This window comes from Tasmannia lanceolata, unplaced genomic scaffold (assembly GCF_043159265.1).
Source record: "Tasmannia lanceolata isolate RefF3 unplaced genomic scaffold, GAP_Taslan_0.1 ptg000004l, whole genome shotgun sequence".
NCBI lineage: Eukaryota > Viridiplantae > Streptophyta > Magnoliopsida > Canellales > Winteraceae > Tasmannia > Tasmannia lanceolata.
Window position 1 is genome coordinate 10,788,997 of NW_027518681.1, and position 24,175 is coordinate 10,813,171.

Here is a 24,175-nt window from a genome sequence, read left to right on the forward strand (position 1 = left end):
TGGGAACTCTGCTTCCAAGACTACACAGCACATTAAAATTCCTCCAGGAAAGTGTATACTAAAGAAAATGTCCAATATCAAATACTATCACATGAGGCCATTAAGATGAAGCAGTCTAATCATAAGAAATATTATCAGATGAGTCCATTAAGATGAAGCAGTCTAATCATAAGAAATATTATTAGATGAAGCACTATAATTCATAAGAAAACATAGAAGCGAAAAATTGAAAACTCAACCCAATGAAGGAAAAAATTATAACAAAGAACATAGAACAAAACCCAAATCACCCCTCAAACAGCTTGCAATTAGGGATTCTTCTGGAATCCCCTTCACTCAGTTGCAATTCTTACTTCATAAATTCAAATCTTGTCGGGGTAGTGCCTAACCCCAGCTTACCCACCCAAAAAAAATAAATAAATCACGGCCCATCCTTAAGAGGAGTTATATGGCATGTGCACATTTTCCCTGCAAATATGATCTTGTGGATGCCCAAGCTTTGATAAATTGTTTGGAAAATTACAACAAAGGATGATTGTTGGGCTGCAAGATTCACAATACCAGTCAAAAGTCACCAATCCTAATTTCCAAATTGCAAAACCCTACCTATCCCATCTTGAATCCCACAAGAGGTAATCTATCCGGATCCCCAACCCTTGTTTAGACACACCGATCGAAGTAGCCAAAAGATCCCACTAATCTTCCCGGTTAAAACCAGTCCGAGAAAACCATCATGCAACCATATCCAAGTTCCTGATTGCGGAAGAAATTCCAACCATATTTCTTTTAATACGCCCCTTCCTATACCATATTTAGCCTTTTACACGTCCCTTTATTTTCTAAATGTAAACCGTTAAACCCCTAAAAATTAGGTCCTTAAAAATCTACTACTTTACCATATTTATTTGGTTACGCCCCTTCTGGTACCATATTTAGTTTTTTACACGACCCTCTATTTTCTAAATGGAAGCAGTTTAAACCCCTAAAAATCAGGTCCTAAAAATTCTTGGGATATTATAAAATCTCCCGTAACGTTAGGCAATGAAAAACGTTAAAAGGGGTGATTTTCTAAAATCAGATCCTCTCCAACCTTATCTGTCGATATCTCCATATGCACCCCTTCGTTGAGATAAAACCAAACTCTATTCCCATCCCTTCCGCTTCTGTCGCATCCCTTGTGCTCCTGTTTCCCCCACACCCTATCGAATTAAATACCACTGAAACGTTGTGACTTTTTACAAATGCCTCCTCACCTTAAGCGGCTTAAATACAATTCAGCAAAGCATTTTTTTAAAAAACTTCAATATTCCAACCTCGCAGCAGCGCTTCCCTTCCTCTGACCTCCATCCTTCCCGTATATTCTTTTTACTTCAATTGCATGCTCGGGCTCCAGCATTAAATTCTCACACCAGGTACTCTTTTACTGCACTATTTTTACTTTAGATTCCATTGTGTTACGTACCTAAGATTAGCTGGAAGATCTTCTTGATTTCTTTAGTAGTAGATTTCCTTATTTCTTGCTATAGCTAGGATATTCCCCTTAATATTAGTTTCCTTTTATTATTATCTTGTTTCCTAAGTATCCTTTAGGATTTGAGAAGTTTGGATTGTTTCCTAAATAGTAGAAATGCTAATTCTGTAAGTATGTAATCTCTTTCTTTTTAACGTATGAATGGAAAAGCAAGGACTGTTTTAGGAGATTTGGCCATCTCGAATAGGCCTACATTGTTTCTTTCTCTCTTATTTTTACTTTTATCCAAGGGGTCCTATCACATTGATTTGAGTTTTAGATGGGTTATCTCTGCAAACAATTTATACATGCACAATCCGCCATCATTCTCTCTAATTTTGCTCTCTCTCTCTCTCTCTCTCACACACACACACACACACACACACACACACAACAAAAAACAGGTACATTCCCATATCCATATTTGTCTTATTACGGCTGCTGCTGTTGTTATTTTCCTTAATTTTAACCCTATTTCTTACTTTCTTTGATTATCCTTACCCTCTTGCCCTCACCACTACTCATTCCATCTTCCTTTTTTTGTCTATTAATGGATTTTTGGCATATCCAATTGGATTCTGAAAATTGTCCTACATTTATTGCCTCCATTTCCCCCTTTAGTATATGCTTTTGAATATGCTCCCTTCAGTACTTCTAGCATCAAATACCTGATGAACAAAAAAAGTTATCACATGCCATTCGATGTACATGAACTGTTGCCTATACGTATCTTCTGACCGTCCATGTTCGACGATAAAAATACATATTATCGGACGTTAGGACATTAGGATTGGATGATTGGCAAGCTTTTGAGGACAGTGGAGATACCATTTCCATATTGCTATATTGCTATATTATTGTAGTATTTCTATTTGGTACTATGCTCTTGGGTTTGCAAGATGTGAAATTCACATTGAACATAAAGTTCTTAAATGTTTTAATAAATCCCTACACAAAGCCCCTGTTTGGGTTACAGGTCAAACATTTGGGAGTCAGCATGTGTGGGCATCCACACACTATTTTCTGAACATGTTGCTATATGAGTCTCTGACCAAAATACACATTTTATGTTAGTTTATTAGTTCTTATGGATGCTAATTTGGCAACATGCGAATTTCTCATGAGTTTTGCCGTGTTAATGTTGGTGTCAAATTGTCTGATAACCTGTTTATTTGGTATTTTTTCAGGGATATGTCCTCTTCTCATAGATACAATTCATATTTTATGTAGAAGCTTTCTTCTAGGATTGGCAATTCAAAGTTGAGAGTTAGGCCATGATTTCTTCCATAGGTGAATGGTTTGTATGAGCAATCTGTTCTTCTTCTTTTTTTTCCCAGGGAGATGTACTCTCATGAGAGATACAATTCAGATTTTATGTAGAAGCTTTGTTCTAGGATTGGCAATTCAAAGTTGAGAGTTAAACCATGATTTCTTCCATGGGTGAATGCTTTGTAGGAATTATAATAAGTTACGATCGATGACACTAGAATTATGAAACCTAGCTTGCTGTTGTGCATCGATAGCCATCTATGCTTTTTATTTTTAAATTTAGATGAAGGTTGTTTAGACAACTCTTATTTTTTTCCGGTTTCTTTAAGATCTAAAATTAGTTCCACCCTGTGCGATGCAAGGGTTACTGTAGACACCCCATTTTGACCGGACCCTAGTAGAGTCGTTAGGGTAGAAACCCAAGTAAACTAGTGTTTTAATATCCCAAATTTGTTCCTAGAATAGGTCAGGGTCTCATTTAGGTCTCCGTAAATTTTCATCCGAATCCGTCGCGGTTTGCCCAGCAAACGAGCGAGGTTTGTAGAAGTGTGGTGTCGGAATAAGGGTGGGATTTAGCCAGAAATAGGGGTGCGCAGGAACCTAGAAAACTAGTTCAAATTTTTCGTAATGGGTTGTCCAGGGAGACATTGGGGTATGCGGATCAGTGTGTAATAAAATTAGGGGTGTATTATCCTGAACCAGGGCAATTTTGTAAATAGTGAAGATGCTTTTCTTCCCCTCCAAGTCACCATTAGGCCCTAAGCTAGGTTAGTGAAAGGGTTAGGGTTAGGATTAGTTAGGAGGGAATATTGGGAAGCTTCCTTGGAAGTTTCCTAGGTGGTTAGAAAACTTTTGATCTTAGCCCTTTATTGATAAAGGCAATTTGAAGGGTTGAGATTAATTCTCAAGAAGACATTTTGTCAAAAATTTTCCCCTTTTGTTATTTTCTTCGGCACCCCCTGCCAGTATAAAAGGTCTTAAAAATGCACTAGAGGTGGGCTGTCCATGGAAAGGGAGGGGGGCCGAATGCATAATTTTCCCTTGGGCTTGTCTTACCCGAGGCACCCCCCCCCCTTTTGTGTAATAAGATTTTTAAAAATGAGGTGCTGCATCAAGTAATTATTGGCTTTGAATTCATAAGAGAATTGGAATAGCTTCATAGCTGGGGTCTTTCATTTCTTCGTTTTTGGTTTCACTCTATTGGGCCTCTATATCCTTATTTGTCGCGCCTTGGTTACTTGTCGGTGATTTCCATTGTATTTCGTGTATCGTCATAGAACATGCTTCAATTTTCAGTACAATGGTTATTTGTATTGTTCTACTTAGGAAGCGCTCAACTTGCATCTTTTGAATATGGTATTGAGGTTTGGATCGTCACTCATTGTCTGAAAATCTGTTTTATTTTATTTTATTTTTCTTGTAAGAATTTAGGACATGTTTGAATAATGCTTGATATCAAAGCTCTTCAGCTCTTTTCATTCTTTGGATCAAGTAATCTGTTTAGCATCATGATAAAATCTGCGATCAGCTGAATGAGAGAATAGAATCACTCTATGGTGATTAATGTCCTGTTAGTTGTATTGTTAATCAATGGAACCATGCGAAGGGCGATGAAGGCGATAGCCCAAGCCCATCCTTAGGGGACTCGCTCAGTCCAAGTAGAGCTCCCCTCCTTTGTATAGTAGACTTTACGAGTCTTTTTTAAACACCTTTAGATAGATTTTTTCCCCTCATTTAGGGGACCATTGTGGTCTCATTAGCAAGTTCCATTAGGAGACATGTTTTGTCTCATTAGGCCATGCTCCTTTGGAGTCAAGCCTCATTTAGAGCCTACCCTCTTGGAGGTTGCCTTGATTTTGACAGATAGTGTACCCTAGGAGGCATGCCTTGCCTCATTTATGGAGCCCCTATTTGGAGACAAACCTTGTCTCATTTAGAGGGTTTCCATTTTTAGAAGGCTTACCTAGCCTTATATTAGAGCAGCTCCTTTTAGAAAGTCCTTGGCTCATTCCTCCTTTAAGTTGTAGTATTAGAGAGCCTTTGGCTCATTTGTCTTCTTTAGTGATTTTTATTAGAGAGTCGTTGACTCACTCGTCCTTTAGATAGTGTTATTAGAGAGTCTTTGACTCAGTTGTCTTTAATGGTCTTGTTAGAGAGTCTTTGACTCATTTGTTTTTCTTAGCGATGTTATTAGAAAGTCCTTGACTCATTTGTCCTTTTAGGAGTGTTATTCGAGAGTCTTTGACTCATTTACCTTCGCTTTTGGTAGTGTTTTTAGAGGGAGTTTCTCCTTAGTTTTGGTGTCTTTTCTCTTCTTTGGAGACTAGCACAGTCTCATTAGAGCTTTGCCTCTTGATGTCCTTTTATTTCCTTGTCTTTGGCATTAGTTTACCGGGTTTAGAGGTTTCCCCTATTCGCCCTAAGGTTGGGCCCTAGGGTGTTGATTTTTGTATTCCCTTAGGTCTTTGACCAAAAGGGTGAAAACAGTTAAAAATTCAGAAAACATCTAAAACATCTTTAAAATCTAAAAATATTGGAGCATTTAAAACTCAAAAACATTAGAAATTTAAAACATAAAAAACATTTGAAAACCTTAAAAAAATCCAAAAGTGTTGAGTGTTTTAGAAGTAGTAATTAGGAGAGTTCGTTTCGAACTACGTTGGTTTGATCATCTTCCACGAGGTACGTAGTGCAGCTTGGGATTTATATCCCAAGTCCAGCCAAACTTTTGTAAATAACATTTTAAATCTTTTTGAATAAGCAACCTTTAAAACCTTGTTTTCAAAAGATCTTCCTCTAGAGTTAGGACTTTCTCCTAGATAGAGAGTTTAGAGTTAGGAGTTTCTTTTGATAAATTGTTTGTTTGTTTGTTTGTTGTGTGCTTGTTTTAGAGTTAGGGGTCTGTCCTAGAGTTATAGGAGCGCCTCCGTCCGGTCAGTCGGGGATCCACATCGCCGAGTGATGACTAGAGTAGGATATGTTAGTCCACCCTTTGTTTTCCTTAGGAAACACAGCCTAGTTACACATATGTTGTAGGTACCACCTGCATTAGCTTAGGGCTAATCTGCATTTAGTTAGGGCATATAGGGTGTCCTAAAATCCACAATTCACTAGAATTTAATAATCGTACAAGAAACTTTAATAACTCGTCTGGTCTTTTAGATCGAGTCTAGGATAGATGTCTAGGTGTCTTAGGCATCATAGCTTAGAATAGGCGCGAAGAACTACGTTGCTCTGATTCTTGCGGAGGTGGGGATACGTAGGCTTCTTTGGATGAATACCAGATCATCCGAGGACTTGGGCTAAATGGTTTAGAGTATTAAACTATGAAAATATAATAATACAAAGTCAACTTTTTTTTTTTTTTGAACCTTAAAACGAGGGTTGGTTAAAGATCCTAGTATCATGTCTCTTGGCAAAAGTAACAAATTTTCCTTCCTTCAATTGTCTATTCGGTTTGAGCTAAAACACCATACTTTTGTTGTAAGGTGGGGTCCATTTTTTGGCTATCCATGTCATTCAACTCATGCTCATACGTTGGTAGATCAATGCTATTAAGAAGAATTTTATTCTTGGACAAATTATGCAAAAAGAAAAAAAAGAGAGAAAAGAAAAAGAAAAAGAAAAAGGGAATAAAAGGGGAAGAAATGGAACGTGGGTCCATTGGCCCACACATAATCAAAATCTACTATTGAGGCATGTTATGTTAAACTTGGAGGCTTTGATGCATGCAGGCATCATCACAGGGAGGTTGGTGGTCATGAGTCACACCTTTGATTGATCTAATCCGTTTATTTCGTCAGAATTGCTTTAGTTCTCCAAAAACCCAAGTGTCACTCCAAACGGATACTCCTAACATCTCACAATGTGTCTATTCAAAACAAAACAAGGCCTGAGAATCACTTTTTTAGCTTTTTTCTTTTAAGTAATATAAAAATCTGATTTTTTTCCTTTGCATTGGAAGGAATTTGTTTTTTGGGTAATAAATGAAATGTGCTCATATGTTTTTGTCTTCATCATTTTCTTGTAGGTTTATGCAGCTTGAAAAGACTCAAGACTCTTTATCTAGATAATAACCAACTTGATGATCGAAGTCTTCCATCATGTCTAGGAAACCTTTCGTCCCTGGAAGATTTGTATTTATCATATAATAATCTTAGAAATCCACGTGGCAGGTCAACAGGTACGGAGTGGCAATAGTATTTTCTCATCAGAAATGATGATGGTTAAAGTAGTTTTTCTCTTCACTTTCACTTTTCTCATAATTTCAATGAAAAGATGATGCATATAATACTCTCTTGTTACAGCACAAGTGGGCCCTTGGCTGTCCGCAAGATCAACAGAATTGATCATGTCCACATGGCACAAGTGGGCCCAAATAGTGATTAATAGGAAAAAAATATCTAAGGGTGATTTTGTTAGCATTTTTCATATAAGTAATATAAAACTTTGAGATTTCTCCCTTGCATTGAGAGCAATTTGTTGTTTAGCAATAAATGAAATGGGTTATGGGTTTTTATGTCTTGATCATTTTTCTTGTAGGTTTATGTGGCTTGAAGAGACTCACGAATCTAGATATCAGCCGTAACAATCTTCACGATCAAAGTCTTGCATCATGTCTAGGCAACCTCTCCTCCCTGGAAAATCTGGATTTATCAGAGAATAATCTGACATTCATATCAACAGGTACGGGGGGGCAATCTGACATTTTTTGACAGGATTTTGTTATTTTTCTGACATAGTTGATAGTACCCACTTTAAGAAAAGTAAACTATAGATTTAATAAAGAAAATGAGAAATGATATTCCCACCCCCTCTTTTAAGATCTTTGGATCTCACAAGTCACAACCCACAGACAATCAATACAATGACTGTGCCATATCTTATAGGTATATCATCTCTACTAAATAAAAAAAAAGGTATATCATCTCCACATGTTTACAAGACTAATTATGTTATTATTTTGAGTGGTCATGGTTGGCTCCATACCGGTCTGGAGAAACTTCCTCCAGCCCCTCTAATAGCAAGGAGTGTGGAAATATCAAATCCACATGGTTAGGATCAAGCCTAGGGTCAACATTAAGTTCCACATATGGTCAGGGGTGTAATCAAGACCGTTGATCAAGTGGACCATCATGAGGCAACCCATATTGTCCAAGTCTTATGCCTAACTGAGATCCCATTCGTCAGATTAAGTCCTACAAATATCAAAGCTTTAGCTTCTTTCAATAGAATCCTTAAAACAAGGCTTGATTGGTTAGTATCACTATATCTTTTTAGCATCTTTCTTGTGAAAAAATAATAAAAAATTTGATTTTGGGAAAATTAAAAAAAAAATGCAAAGTTTTGTCTAAATTGTGAATAAAGGGTATTGATTTGAAATTTATAAAAAAGGTGTTGTCAGGTGAGAGAAGATGGTTTTTAGGTTTATGTGGCTTGAAGAGACTCATGAATCTATATCTCGACAATAACAATCTTCTTGATCAAAGTCTTGCATCATGTCATAGCTGGAAGAGGCTCACGAAGCTAGATATCAGCCATAACAATCTTCACGATCAAAGTCTTGCATCATGTCTAGGCAACCTCACCTCCCTAGTAGATCTGGATTTATCAGAGAATAATCTGACATTCATATCAACAGGTACGTGGCAATAGCTTTTCCTCGCCCAAAATGATGATGTGTGGAGTATTTATTGACAGGATTCTGTTATTTTTCTGCATAGTAACCGCTTTAAGAAAGGTAAACTATAGATTTAATAAAGAAAATGATATTCCCACCCCCTCTTTTAAGATCTTTGGATCTCAATGGTCACAACCCAGAGACAATCAATACGATGACTGCCATATCTTATCATCTCTACTAATATAAAAAAAAGGTATATCATCTCCACATGTTTACAGGACTAATTATGTTATTATTTTGACTGGCCATAGTTGGCTCCAGACCGGTCTGGAGAAACTTCCTCCAGCCCCTCTAATAACAAGGAGTGTGGAAATATCAAATCCACATGGTTAGGATCTAGCCTAGGGTCAACATTAAGTTCCACATATGGTCAGGGGTGTAATCAAGATCGTTGATCAAGTGGACCATCATGAGGCAACCCATATTGTCCAAGTCTTATGCCTAACTGAGATCCCATTCGTCAGATTAAGTCCTAAAAATATCAAAGCTTTAGCTTCTTTCAATAGAATCCTTAAAACAAGGCTTGATTGGTTAGTATCACTATATTTTTTTAGCATCTTTCTTTCACGATTTTCTCAAACATAACGGAATGTTTTTTTGTTATGCTATTCTTCAAAACTAATTATGACTGTAACGTTACACACATGACAAAGCATGATAACCTCCCTACATATTATTGTTATGCTATTCTACGTACTACACAGGCCTTTCTAGTACTTAGAAGTTGTCTTTTTTACCTTTTTTTTTTTTTTTTGAACTAGTGAAAATTTATTACAAGCAGCCACAAAAAACACAAAGAAAACATCAACATAAGAAATCTTATGAAACTATGAGGGGAGAAATTTCTCCTTACATGAACTCTGAAATTTTCCATGGAGAGGGAGATCTCCCAGCTGATAACAATTACGGAGTCCAAAGTTATCTTTTACCCTTTTTTCGCATGCTAATTGGATCCAAAATTTATCATTTTTTACAAAACCCATCGTATCACATGAACACAGTAAAAGACAGTCTTACCAGATTGTGTCCAGCTATCCCAACTAGTGCAAGAATCCTTTTTGTTCACAACAGGCTAGCCTACATAGTTATAAACAGTTTCTAAACAGTCACTACTCACCGAGAAACCAGCCCTTACCTTCATCAATAGCAGTCATCATCGTAGGAAGATGGGCATTCTCTGCCCACCTGGGATGATTGTCGGACCCCAACGTCTCCTTGTACTTTCTATTGATGCCGGAATCCAGAATCGAGCCTAGGGTGTTGATTCAAAAAGTTTTTCATACAAGTAATATAAAACTTTGAGATTTCTCCGTTGCATTGAGAGCAATTTGTTGTTTAGCAATAAATGAAATGGGTTATGGGTTTTTATGTCTTGATCATTTTTCTTGTAGGTTTATGTGGCTTGAGGAGACTCACGAATCTAGATCTCGGCCATAACAATCTTCTTGATCAAAGTCTTCCATCATGTCTAGGCAACCTCTCCTCCCTGGAAGAACTGGATTTATCAGAGAATAATCTGACATTCATATCAACAGGTACGGGGCAATCTGACATTTTTTGACAGGATTTTGTTATTTTTCTGACATAGTTGATAGTTCCCACTTTAAGAAAAGTAAACTATAGATTTAATAAAGAAAATGGGAAATGATATTCCCACCCCCTCTTTTAAGATCTTTGGATCTCACAAGTCACAACACAGAGACAACCAATACAATGGCTGAGCCATATCTTATAGTTATATAATCTCCACATGTTTACAGGACTAATTATGTTATTACTTTGAGTGGTCATGGTTAGGATGAAGCCTAGGGTCAACAATAAATTCCACATATGGTCAGGGGTGTAATCAAGACCGTTGATCAAGTTGACCATCATGAGGCAACCCAAAGAAAACATCAACATAAGAAATCTTATGAAACTATGAGGGGAGAAATTTCTCCTTACATGAACTCTGAAATTTTCCATGGAGAGGGAGATCTCCCAGCTGATAACAATTACGGAGTCCAAAGTTATCTTTTACCCTTTTTTCGCATGCTAATTGGATCCAAAATTTATTATTTTTTACAAAACCCATCGTATCACATGTGCAACCTGAATAGGTTTAAAGGGAACACAGTAAAAGACAGTCTTACCAGATTGTGTGCAGCTATCCCAACTAGTGCAAGAATCCTTTTTGTTCACAACAGGCTAGTCTACATAGTTATAAACAGTTTCTAAACAGTCACTACTCACCGAGAAACCAGCCCTTACCTTCATCAATAGCAGTCATCATCGTAGGAAGATGGGCATTCTCTGCCCACCTGGGATGATTGTCGGACCCCAACGTCTCCTTGTACTTTCTATTGATGCCGGAATCCAGAATCGAGCCTAGGGTGTTAATTCAAAATGAACGAGGTTACGAATACCCTCTCTTGGCTCAAGTATCAATTTTCCTTCCATTAGTCAACTAACACACAAATTCACAGACGGAGGCCCGCAAACTCTGTAGCGGATGCTTTAGCAAAGACTAGAGTGAATCGTAACGATACCATTATTGGGGACGCGGCTCTGGTGGGGGATCATACATTGTAAACATTATCCTGAATATTGGGTAAATTATCCTAAATATCGGGTAAATTTGTAATACTTAGGGCTGTTTGGATACACAGATTTTCTAATCCAGGTTTTAGTTTGAAAACAGTGTAAATTTGTAACGATACCATTATTGGGGACGCGGTTCTGGTGGGGGATCATACATTGTAAACATTATCCTGAATATCGGGTAAATTTGTAATACTCAAAGTCAAATAACACAAATACACTTAGGCCACGTTTGGATACCTCATATTTTTGGATTTGGATTTGGATTTGAGTTTTGGATACAAAATAATCCATCATCCTCATGCTCATGCTGTATGAATTCGATTGAGAGAGTAGAGGGGGAGGGACGTGTGGCTGCTTCTGCAGCAAGGTCGAAGAGCAAGGGTGAAGGTAACTGCGCCAAATATTGATTTCCAAATAAAGTCTTGCATAACAGATTTGAAAATCGGATTTTTTCACTGCTCCAGCTGTTTTAGAAATCTAAGGATCTGATCCAGTTCCGAATCTCAATTGCAAGTGTGAGAAATCCAAATCTAAATCTCATAGGTATCCAAACGTGGGCATAGGTCAATTGCCTTCGTTGTAAGGCGGGGACCAATGTTTGGCTATCCAATCCATTCAACTAAATATATAAAAAAATATTTTTTATGGTGAAGATAAGCAAAAAAAATGAAAAAGGGAGGAAATAGCGAATGGGACCCCACCTTGGAGATTTGATGTATGAGGGTAGCATCTAGAGGAAGTTGATGGTCTTAAGGGTCCCACCTTTGAGATTGATCTTATCCATACATTTGATAGGCCTTATATTGAGTCGTGAGAATATTATTTCCCAAAATATGACTATTTACATTTACACTAATAAATTGGAAAAAAAGAAAAATAAAATTTTATGAGAAACTTATTTTTCAACGAAGAATTTTATCTTGCCTCATAATCATACAATGGGGCTTCCTCATTATCATTTTGCGACATCAATCTAATTTTGTCACCATTTTCTCTCTTATTCTTACAGGGATTTGCAAACTAAAGGAAGTTAAGTTTCTTGAATCTCATGAACAATTCAATTGAGGGTGCTATTCATCCATGTATGGAAGGCATGCATAACCTGCGAATGCTTGATCTTTCCTACAATCACTTAACAGGGAAGATTCCTTCATTCTTTTTCAACAACCTAACGATGATAGAGTATATTTATCTTTCAAATAATCAGTTCATGGGTATGGTCTCATTTTCTATTTTTGCCAACCTCTCACAGCTTTTAGGTGTTGACCTTTCAAACAATGTCCAATTAGAGGTCGAAACCCAACACCCACATTGGGTTCCTACTTTTCAACTCCAGTGGTTGTCCTTAGAAAATTGCAACCTCAACCAACTGAGCAGTCGTACCATTCCTAGCTTCATTTCAACTCAGCTTAATTTACTCCAGTTAAATTTGGGTCATACCTCTCTTAAAGGGACCATCCCATCTTGGCTATTGTACAATACATCAGGCGAGACCTTGTTGTTGAGCGGTAACTTGTTGGAAGGCTCAATTCCTCAGTCTACCCACAATACTACATCATCTGTCAAATTTCTAGATATCTCTGAGAACAATCTGTCTGAGCCACTTCCTACAAACATCGGCACACTCTTCCCTCAATTGAATTACTTCAACCTATCCAAAAATATTTTGCAAGGTAGGATCCCATCATCCATGGGTGAAATAAAACACTTACAGGTATTGGATCTATCTAGCAACAACCTTTTAGGAGAAATGCCACATCAACTCAGCAAAAACTGCACTCAGCTGGTTTACCTAAACGTATCAAGTAATAGATTGCAAGGAGACATTCTCCCAATTGATGCTAACTTGACACGATTGCAATATTTACTTGTCAGCAACAATAACTTCACTGGAATACTTCCATCTAGCCTGTTAAGTAGCCCTGACTTGATGATTCTTGATATGCAAAAAAATACCCTATCCGATACTATTCCTAGTTGGTTATTCTCCCTACCAAAATTGGTATCAATTCTTTTAGGGCATAATTTCTTTCGAAGACACATTCCAATACAACTGTGTCAACTAAGTAACCTACATACCTTGGATCTCTCCAACAATTATTTTTCTGAAAATATACCTTCTTGTCTCAACAATATAAGTTCATGGAAGAAAACAGATCAAATCCAAATTTCCATTGTTTATTTAAGTGGTGCACCCTTTCATCCTAGGCCTTCAACTTCTTTCACCACAAAGGGTGTAGATTACTTTTACGAGGGCCTTCCTTTTAGCTTGATGACTGGAATTGATCTGTCCATGAATCAATTGGAGGGTGATATTCCATTCCAAATAGGAGACTTGGGAGCACTTCATTCATTAAATTTTTCCAGCAACCTGCTAACTGGCCATCTTCCACAATCCTTTCAGAACCTAAAAAGCTTGGAGAGTTTGGATCTTTCTCACAACAAGTTAGTCGGGAGAATCCCTTATGAATTATCTCAACTGGATTCACTTGGTGCTTTCTCTGTCGCCTACAATAACCTATCAGGTAAGATCCCTTTTGAGAACCACCTTACCACATTTGGTAAGGATAGCTATGAGGGAAATCAAGATCTTTGTGGACTACCACTAGAAAGAAATTGCTCCTTGGAAATCCCTTCACAACCTCCTAGAGATGAGGGAAAAAAATCTAGGGTTCTTGATAATCCTGTGATTTTCTACTCATTCGTGGCAATGTCATATGCTTTGGGATTTTGGGGAGTCATTGGCTTTCTCATCCTGAACAAAAATTGGAGGCATAAATACTTCAGAGCTATGGATGCATATATTGACTGGTCGACCGAGAAGCTCTTAGAATTCAGTAGTTACTTGAAAAATTGTTGTTTCAAATAATAGTACAATTTTCCTTTAGTTGTAATGCAAAATGATTGTTGGATCTAATAATAAGCTTTATCTTGAGTTTTAAGTTAATAATTTGCTATTTTTGCAATGAATGGCTTATGACCACAAAGATCAAACCGCCTACCCAAAGCAATGGTGTTGATCACTCCATATCAACTATTATATGGTTGGGATGGCACAAAAAAATAAGTGCTTTAACTTTTAATAAATTATTGTTAGATAATCATCACCTGCATTGTGAGGATCTCCTAGATTTTGTTGGATGTTCCTAGCAATCTCTTTAGACTAGAACATCCTCTCTAGAGTGATAGCTGAGATATCTTCACTATAATATATAGACATTTTACTAAGTAATTACTCAAAGTTTCTGAATTTCTGGATGAATGGTAGTTTAAATACTATTGACCTAGGAGGCATGTCTCACGGTTCGTAAGACCAAAGAGGAATCGATAAGGAAGGAGAAAAGAAGGCATAAAAAGAAGTATAATAGGGCAAAGGGTATGATTGTCCTAAAAAATATTAAATATTTTTCCTCTAAAGAGGGCAGGCTGCGTTAAAGGGTTTAGGGGTACTATTGTCCTCACGAAAGATAAATTTTTTTCGCCTAAAAGTGTGGCTGCGTTAAAGGGTTAGGGTTACTATGGTCCTCATGAAAGTTGAGTATTTTTTGCGTTAAAGAGTCCTCAACATGGAAGAATCTTACTCGCCCACGTAGAATTGCGGAGCAGTTTCCTACTCAATGTTGAGGAGCAAAGTTTTGTTCACTTGAAATCCTTTAGGCCCTGTTTACATGGCAAGAATTTTGTGGAAACGTTTGGAAAGGAAAAATATTTCTAAAATTTCTTACTTGTTTTACACATGAAATAGCTAATTGGAACCACCACAATTCAAATTTTATTAAGAGGAACTTACAATTTATAATAATAATCATATTATTTCCTTCAAAATCGTGGAAAGAAGAAATTTTCCAAGAAAGTTTTTTCCATCGGAAATGTTTTTCTTGCAATTCAAATATGGCCTTAAGGTAGACCTGAAAAGCTAAACTTGAGCGCAGAAATCATTTCCCAATTTTTTTTTTCATTCCCAACTTTTTTCAGAAAATTTATGCGATCCGAACAGGGTTTAAGAGGAAAAAGAACCTTAGAACAATCCGACATAAGTTTAACCTTTAGTATAAGAAATCCTCCGAAGGTGAAGTCCAAAAACCTCTTTGGAGAAGAAGCAACTTTCTGAAATTCCCATTTTGATTCATCTCTCGGGGCTCCACCTAAAGTTTTGGACCCCCCATAATATGAGCAGGATTGCCAGTACCCCAATTACCGATTCGTCAAGGTTAAACTATGCTAGGATGTGCATCCAAGTTAAAGTCCATAAACCCCTACCGTACTCAATCAAACTTAGAACATCTTCGGGAGTCATCATGCAACCAATAACCTATGATTTAAAACCCAAGGGTTGAAGCAATTGCAAAGATTTCCGCCACAACACATAGGAGTGCAATTACCTTTCAGATCAGAAACCCCCTTAACATAAGAAGGAATGGAGGCCTGTTAAGAAAAGTGAAAAATTCGATAAGCTTCAAACATCAGTGACCTAGTGTCACGGGCCAAATATTTGAGTAACGGAATAACCCGTGCGGCGCCCCAACATGCACGAATGCTAGGGCCAGCCTTCAATCGTGCAAGCCTTTAAAGGCCCTACACGCCAACACCCCTTGATGCTTCAAATGTGCACACAAACTCTAAGCTGTTCAACAGGCTACTTGGCTCAGATCTTAACATGCGCTTCTAGATACCCACACTCATGATCAGCCTGCATCACGAGTACATCGAACATAAGGCCTTGGGGCCTAATGCAAAGTCCATCGAGTACGAGGCATGACGATGCCACGCACCAATCCGCCAAGCACCAGGGCTTGGTCATCCAAGGAGCAAGATGCCCCATGGACTGATCCGCAAGGTGTACACCTCGCGAGGGCAACCGAAGTCGCCCCGGCACGAACCCATGGAAGACCTAGAGAATGTCCTACCCACGAGACGTACCGCGGTGCAGAGGGGCAAACAGTAAAGGTAGCCCCCTGCACCGGTCCGCCGCGCAATGCATGTGGGAACCCAACCCAACATGCACTGTCTTTGGCCCCCATCCTCAACCAAAGAAACTGGAGCATCCCTATGGATAGCTCGCAGTCCCCACCCAAAGCTCCCTTAGGGCACGCCTACGAGTTGAAGTATGATTTCCTACTGTGTGCAACAGATGCACAAGCAAGTCCTCTTGCAACCCATGAGCAAGCCACCAAGGCTCCTGCCCACACCTGCTGGGCCTAACGGGGGAGGAGTCAGCAAGTCACGGGGTCAACTCCTCCTATAGAGTTTGGCCAACCAACCAGCTTAGCGGCGAGTGGCGACCAAAGGTGCTATAAACAACGCATTTCCAAGACGCAACGAGACGAGACGAGATGGATTTTAATACCGGTTGTGTCCTGAACTGTTTCTCCGTGACACTCCCCCACCTGATAACGTCGACGCCCTCGTCGACACTGAACGCTCTGTGAAGCTCAGTTCCACAATAACAATGACTTCTCAATCTTGAAAACAGCTGACACTGGTGCTTCGACAATCAGCGTATTCTGACTTCTACTGCACACCACACTGCGCCAAGTTCTGCCAATCACTGCACTATAGCTCTGCTGGAGTTATCTTCAACAACGATGGTTTTCTCGGACTCCATCAAACTAGGCGAAGGTTTTCTGACGGTGCCTACAAACGCTGTGGATGACGTGCCATCACTTTCGGCACGGAAGGTTATGGCTCACCTACAACCGGATGACGTGCCACCACTTTCGGCACGGAAGGTTTTGGCTCACCTACAACCGGGTAGCGTGCCATCACTTTCAGCGCGGAAGGTTTTGGCTCACCTACAACCGGATAGCGTGCCATCACTTTCAGCACGGAAGGTTTTGGCTCACCTACAACCGGATAACGTGCCATCACTTTCGGCACGGAAGGTTTTGGCTCACCTACAACCGGATAACCTGCCATCACTTTCGGCATGGAAGGTTTTGGCTCACCTACAACCGGGTAGCGTGCCATCACTTTCGGCACGGAAGGTTTTGGCTCACCTACAACCGGTTAACGTGCCAACACTTTCGGCATGGAAGGTTTTGGCTCACCTACAACCGGTGATGATGGTTCTGAGCACTCCACCAAACTCCATGAGGGCAGAGCGACCAAACTTGAATCCTTTCCTCAAGCAACTCTCAAGTTCCTCCTTAGCTACACTCGAGCTTCCTCTGGAGTGGTCTTCCGAAATGGCCAACTTGCACCGCTTCGTCTCTCCCAGAATGTGCCACCACTTCTGGCACAGCACCTGCCTTACTTTCGGCCAAGTGCAGCACTTGCCACCCGCAAAGTGCAAGCCAACCACGGAGTCCAAAAGCACTCCCAAGCAAAGAGACCACCACATCGGTCTCGCCTCCTCCTGAGGCCAAGAATCCCCTGTTGGGATCAATCAACGCGACGCTTAGTCTTGCCTGCTTCTGTTCAACACTATAGAACTTGATTTGAAGAATCAACCCTTATGCCACAAATGGTCTCCTTGGGCACTTGCGGCTAGTACTCACATTGCTAACCACCCAAATATTCCATCATTCAGATTGAGCTGTCCTTTCAATTTCGACAAACAAAGAGATTCTAAAGCAGCAAGAAACACACAAACATACCATGTCGTCCCATACCAACACAGTCTGCCCATATGCCATCTGAGCTCACCACACTATCCCATATCAGCACAGCAAACCCATTATCAAATCTAAGCGGCCTTGGCGTTCGTTCCAAGGTCTTTCTGAGAAGAGCATCACGCATGCTCGATTGTAATTGTGAACTGCCATAAAAGTACTTCAGTCATTGACCAACTCTTCATCCTGAGCATGTCTGCTAGTTCGTCAAACTGGTTATGCCATCACACTAAGCAAGCAAATTCACTTCGATGAGCGCTTTGGTGCCGACACGTTCAACACCTCATCTGATAGGGGAAGGCTTATGCCAGCAGCCAACCCTTTTTTCATAGCAAGCCCTTAAGGCCATATGCTAACACATCAATGTTAGCCAACACTGCAACGGAGCATTCACAACTCCCCAACTGCCACTTCCGATCTCACACATCGGTGGGTCACTGAAAGATGCCAACCTGTTCGCTGACGGTTGCAGCTCTAACACTGTATCAATCTTCGAGCAAATCCATTGAGCAATGCTTGAACAAACACTGATGGTACTAATCTTTGCAGGCCATCACGCCTCTGTTGCGCGACTCAAGTAGAATAAGGGAGAGTCCCCCGAAAGGAACATGCCCACACAATTTCAGCTCTTCTTCGGCTGACTAATGGACTTTCAAAGTGTTAGATTCAAAGACATCCGCAACTTAGCACTTCCAACTTGGTGTGCTAACATTCAAGCTCTTTCCAACTCCGCCCCAACAGAAAGCATTTCCCGTTCCTTTGTGCAAAGCAACATGCACTAGAGATGCACTAATCATAGCCGCAAACACTGCCACTTGCTGCAACTATGCCAGCACAGACACCAACTGTATCATAGCTCCTTGAAAACTTTTGATTCACAACCTGCTCTGATCTGGCACTAGATACCATCTGGCACCAATTCTCAAAGCCCACTCTGAATACATAGCTTGGACATTCTGCTCTGATACCAACTGTCACGGGCCAAATATTTGAGCAACGGAATAACCCGTGCGGCGCCCCAACATGCACGAATGCTAGGGCCAGCCTTCAATCGTGCAAGCCTTTAAAGGCCCTACACGCCAACACCCCTTGATGCTTCAAATGTGCACACAAACTCTAAGCTGTTCAACAGGCTACTTGGCTCAGATCTTGACATGCGCTTCTAGATACCCACACTCATGATCAGCCTGCATCACGAGTACATCGAACATAAGGCCTTGGGGCCTAATGCAAAGTCCATCGAGTACGAGGCATGACGATGCCACGCACCAATCCGCCAAGCACTAGGGCTTGGTCATCCAAGGAGCAAGATGCCCCATGGACTGATCCGCAAGGTGTACACCTCGCGAGGGCAACCGAAGTCGCCCCGGCACGAACCCATGGAAGACCTAGAGAATGGCCTACCCACGAGACGTACCGCGGTGCAGAGGGGCAAACAGTAAAGGTAGCCCCCTGCACCGGTCCGCCGCGCAATGCATGTGGGAACCCAACCCAACATGCATTGTCTTTGGCCCCCATCCTCAACCAAAGAAACTGGAGCATCCCTATGGATAGCTCGCAGTCCGCACCCAAAGCTCCCTTAGGGCACGCCTACGAGTTGAAGTATGATTTCCTACTGTGTGCAACAGATGCACAAGCAAGTCCTCTTGCAACCCATGAGCAAGCCACCAAGGCTCCTGCCCACACCTGCTGGGCCTAACGGGGGAGGAGTCAGCAAGTCACGGGGTCAACTCCTCCTATAGAGTTTGGCCAACCAACCAGCTTAGCGGCGAGTGGCGACCAAAGGTGCTATAAACAACGCATTTCCAAGACGCAACGAGACGAGACGAGATGGATTTTAATACCGGTTGTGTCCTGAACTGTTTCCCCGTGACACTAGGCTCCTCGACCGAACAAGAATACAATAGTTTCCCAAGATAATAAGTTCTCCCCAAAGGACAAAACTTTGGAAAAACAGGCCACCTACCACCAAGGCAACCATCGTGGTGAGTCTCATGTAGAAGTTTTAAAGAGACAACTCCTAGAGAGCCAAGGAAACAGATTCTCGCCTTTAGACACCTTAGAGGAAGGGACATCCCACATTGAAGAAGGAACAAACAATATGGAAGGAACATCCTTCCAATTGGAATCCAATCCCACTGAAGAAGAATCATGGCAAAATGTCCAAAGGAAAAAAGAACACTCCCGTCTTCTTCGTATCTTAGACGACAAGTGGGCTATCTTCCATCCCAACGAAATTTACGAGTCAACCCCAATGGTTCAGGAGTTGAGGAAAAGCTAGAGAATAAGGAAGTATAGCCAGAAGATGATAGATCTCCCAGATCACATTAAACAAGGCTTTACCTGGGTATGGGGTCCTGCTCTCAAGTCCCACAAATTGCACAATCCAGCTCATGTATTTTTTTTTTCTCTTGCTTGTTTTGAGTTTGTCTTCAAAGGTATCATGACACTAGTTGTTCTGCCCTTTTCCCTAGACATTGTTCTAAAGATTGGGTAGTGGTCTTGTTCTTGCTATTGTATCATCTTACTTTATTTAATATATTGGTAGGGGTCCACCAAACCCCAGCTTACTGATAAAAAAAACCTTCAATATAATATGATTTAGTTAACTTTTCATGAATGCGAAATCTAGAATCATCACCAAGTCCATCTCTCATCGTCTCTTTTTTTTTTGCAGGGTTCACTCAAATGCAAAACTAAGAGATATTGAAACTTGGGCTGAATAGGCTAAACGAAAGCTGCAATTCCTTGCGGAGTATTGATCCTGCCTCAAACTGTGTTGTGATTTGTAAAAAGCATGTTTCCACTATACAAGTATATAATTAGCCCATTTCTTGCAGGTTTATGTGGTTTGACAAAACTACGAAGTTTGGATCTTGACTACAACAATCTTGATGATGGAGCACTTCCACCATGTCTACTAAGCACTTCCTCTCCATTGGAAGAATTATTCTTGTATGGGAATAATCTGAGAGGAAACTTACCTGGTATTCTACTTTTTCCCATTTCATTTTCTACTTTTATACTAGGTGAAGCAGTGTGAAAAAAAAAAATGAAAGAGTAGATTTTACTATTTAGAAATTTCTCAAAAAATATATAATGCAACGTTTTAATCCTTTTAACCGAAGAATTCTTCATGTCCACAACAAGATTGTCCTATATAGTGAAATTATATGGTGTTCGACATGCTTCAGTGTGTAACAGGAAACGACATATGTGCCACCTTGATATTTGATCCAATGATAGAGACTTATAAAATCAGCTTCCCTTGATAAAATATCAAGAGCGGGGCCCTGATTATGCACAGCAATGCAATTACACCATATATAAAGTCAGAGATGGTGTTCCTCAAATTTGGCCCATTCTGTTTTTGTGGCGAGGGGATGTGTAGTCAAGAACGTTGTTCTTGTAGACCATCATGAGGCAATCCATATGGTCCTAGTCCCCACATGGACATCCCATCCCCCAAATTAAGGCCAATAAATATCAAAACTTTAGCTTCTCTTAGTTGAACACTATACGGGACCTAATAAATCAAGGGTTAGGATTATCCAATCATGTTCGGGAAAACAACAACAGGCCAGATTTGTGTTAATTTTGGGTTGACAAAATTGGTTACATCTACATGGCACAAGCATAACCAGAGAGTGATCTGTTGTTAAAAAAAAAACTAAGGATGAGTCTTTTTAGCATTTTTCATATACAAATTTGAGTTTTCCCCTTGCATTTAAAGGAATTTGTTGTTTGGTAATAAATCAAGTGTTGCATGAGGTTTTATGTCGTGATCATTTTCTTGTAGGTTTATGTGGCTTGAAGAGACTCAAGGAAGTAGATCTTGGCAATAACTTTCTTAACGATCAAAGTCTTCCATCTTGTCTACTCAACCTTTCCTCATTGGAACTACTGGATTTATCAGAGAATAATTTTACAAACCCATTTGGCATCTCAACAGGTACATGGTTATAGTATCTTCTCATCCAAAGTGATGATGATGGATGAAGTAGTTTTTTTCTTCACTTTCATTTCTCTCACAATGATAATGATAACATAATACATTTGCTAGGCTTTTGTAGTTGTTTCAGCTCTCTTTGTTTCTAACGTATTCCAAGCCAAAATTCATTTGTGGGAAACTTCAAGAGCGAATTTTTGGATTTTTTGCAAATAAGTAGAAATTTAATTCTGGTTATGGGAAATGATATTTCCTCTCCCTTATTTCAATAATAGCACTACACCCTTTACACGTTTTAAATTGGTTGTTGAAAGCATTTTAGGAATGTAACAATCTTTAAAATCTAATTAGAAAAGTGTAAAGTAAAAAGATCTAGTGACATTAAATCAAGGGTGTGGGAATGTTATTTCCCAAAAATTGGTGGTTTACATTTTTATGAATAAATTGAAAATAAGCATAAAAAGAAAAGAATGATCCTATTTTGCAAACGATGAATTGCCTAGCCTCATTCTAAAAAATTAGGTTCCCATGTATCATTTAGGTATTGGCCCCTATTAGACCATCTATCTAATTTCATGATCCATTTCTCTGTCTTGTTGCTGCAGGGCTTTGCAAACTAAGTAACTTAGTTACCTTGAATCTTAAGAGGAACTCAATCGAAGGCAATATTCATCCATGTTTGAAAGATATGCATTACCTGCAATCGCTTGATCTCTTGTACAATCGTCAGGGGGGCTTCCTTCATTCGTTTTCAACAACCTAACGATGATGGAGACTATTTTTTTGTCAAACAATCAGTTCACGGGTGTTCTCATTTTCCATGTTTGCTAACCTCTCAAAGCTTTCATATGTTGACCTTTCAAACAATGTCCAATTAGAGGTTGAAACAGAATACCCGCATTGGGTTCCTACTTTTCAAATCATGTGGTTGCTCCTTGAAAATTGCAATCTAAACCAACGTAGCACTTCTAGCATCCCCAGCTTCATTTCAAATCAGCAGCGTTTATACAGCTTCCAATTGGATCATAACTCCCTTAAAGGGGTCATCCCATCTTGGCTTTTGTACAGTACTACATCACTTTGAATCATGTCGTTGAGGGGTAACCACTTTGAAGGCTCAATTCCTCAGTCTCCCCACAACACCAGTTCGATTGTCTCTTTTCTAGATATCTCTCAAAACAATCTAAGTGGGTCACTTCCTACAAACATCGGCACACTTCTCCCAAATTTGGCTTACTTGAACCTGTCCACGAATGATTTGAATGGTAGGATACCTTTGTCCATGCGTGAAATGGCAGACTTATACACACTTGACCTATCTAACAACCAGCTTTCAGGAGAAATGCCAAGTCCACTAACCAAAAACTGCACTTCCCTAAATTACCTAAGTGTATCAAGCAATAGATTAGGAGGAGAGCTTCTCCCAGTAGATGGTAACTTGACAAATTTGCAATCTTTACTTGCTAACCACAATAACTTCACAGGAACAATCCCAACTAGCTTGTTGCATAGCCCCTACTTGATGATTCTAGATATACGAAAAAATTACTTATCTGGCCCTATTCCAAGTTGGTTATTCTCTCTCTCAAATTTGGCATCACTTCTTTTAGGGGATAATTTCTTTCAAGCACTCATTCCAGTACAACTGTGTCAACTAAGTAACCTCCATATATTGAATCTCTCCAATAATTCTCTATCTGGAAACATACCTTCTTTTCTCAACAACATTACTGCATGGAAGATAAACTCTCCAATCCAAAGTGACTCAAATGTATTGGGTATGTTACAACTTAGGTATTCAACTTCCTTCACCACCAAGGGCGTAACTTACTCTTACGAGGGCCTTCCCTTTTCCTTGATGACTGGAATCGATCTATCCGTGAATCAATTGGTGGGTAATATTCCTTTCCAAATAGGGGACTTGAGAGAGCTTCGCTCATTGAACTTATCTAACAACCTACTAACGGGACCTCTTCCACAATCCTTTCAAGACTTAGAAAACTTAGAGAGTTTGGATCTATCTCATAACCAGTTGGTCGGAAGAATCCCTTATGAATTAACTCAGCTCAATTCACTTGGTGTTTTCTTCGTCGCTAACAACAACCTATCGGGCAGTATCCCTTTTGAGAGACAATTTTCAACTTTTGGTGAGGTTAGTTATGAGGGAAATCCAGCTCTCTGCGGACCACCACTACAAAGAAATTGCTCATTGAACATCCCCTCACAGCCCCCTGAAGGCAAGTAAGATGATGACTCTCGGATTCTTGGAGGGATAAATACTTCAAAGTCATGGATGCATACATTGTCTTGTCAATACAGAAGCTCTTACGATTCTGTCGTTACTTGAGATATTGTTGTTGTAAATAATTGTACAGATGTTCTTCAGTTGTCAAGTATGGTAATTTTTTGGACTAATAATAGTATTTTCTTCGAGTTTTAATGCACTAATTTAGTATGTTTATGATGAATGGCATATGACCGCAAAGATCAAATCAACCTACTCAAAGCAACGCTGTTGATGACTCCAAAGATACGAGCATATGCTAATGATGACTCCAAAGGTTTTTAAG

General features: G+C 39.7%; 2 protein-coding genes across 8 annotated transcripts in view; both read left to right on the plus strand.

Annotated features, from left to right (window-relative positions):
• LOC143875440 (uncharacterized) overlaps nucleotides 1-24,175 on the plus strand; it is a 236,315-nt gene that overhangs the window by 65,421 nt on the left and 146,719 nt on the right. For 6 of the 7 annotated variants that reach the window (XM_077376989.1, XM_077376987.1, XM_077376983.1 and 3 more), the window contains exons 6-8: nucleotides 6,810-6,962; nucleotides 7,322-7,465; nucleotides 9,854-9,997. In XM_077376989.1, coding sequence (XP_077233104.1) covers nucleotides 6,810-6,962; nucleotides 7,322-7,465; nucleotides 9,854-9,997 — 441 coding nt within the window. The remainder of the gene's footprint in view (nucleotides 1-6,809; nucleotides 6,963-7,321; nucleotides 7,466-9,853; nucleotides 9,998-24,175) is intronic. The other variant, XM_077376984.1, reaches the window with a different exon arrangement.
• On the plus strand, nucleotides 12,085-24,073 carry LOC143875911 (uncharacterized). The gene is made up of 4 exons (XM_077377491.1): nucleotides 12,085-13,900; nucleotides 20,497-20,643; nucleotides 21,456-21,608; nucleotides 22,688-24,073. Exons 1-4 carry the CDS (start codon nucleotides 12,094-12,096, stop codon nucleotides 23,848-23,850), a joined length of 3,270 nt encoding a protein of 1,089 aa, XP_077233606.1. The 5' UTR covers nucleotides 12,085-12,093; the 3' UTR covers nucleotides 23,851-24,073.

Excerpts from the sequence above, each read along its gene's own strand:
- LOC143875911 (XM_077377491.1), top strand. The coding sequence starts at position 12,094 with ATGAACAATTCAATTGAGGGTGCTATTCATCCATGTATGGAAGGCATG. Across the intron at positions 13,901-20,496 it reads CAGTAGTTACTTGAAAAATT|GTTTATGTGGTTTGACAAAA; the intron begins GTTGTTTCAAAT and ends CATTTCTTGCAG. Across the intron at positions 20,644-21,455 it reads TCTGAGAGGAAACTTACCTG|GTTTATGTGGCTTGAAGAGA; the intron begins GTATTCTACTTT and ends ATTTTCTTGTAG.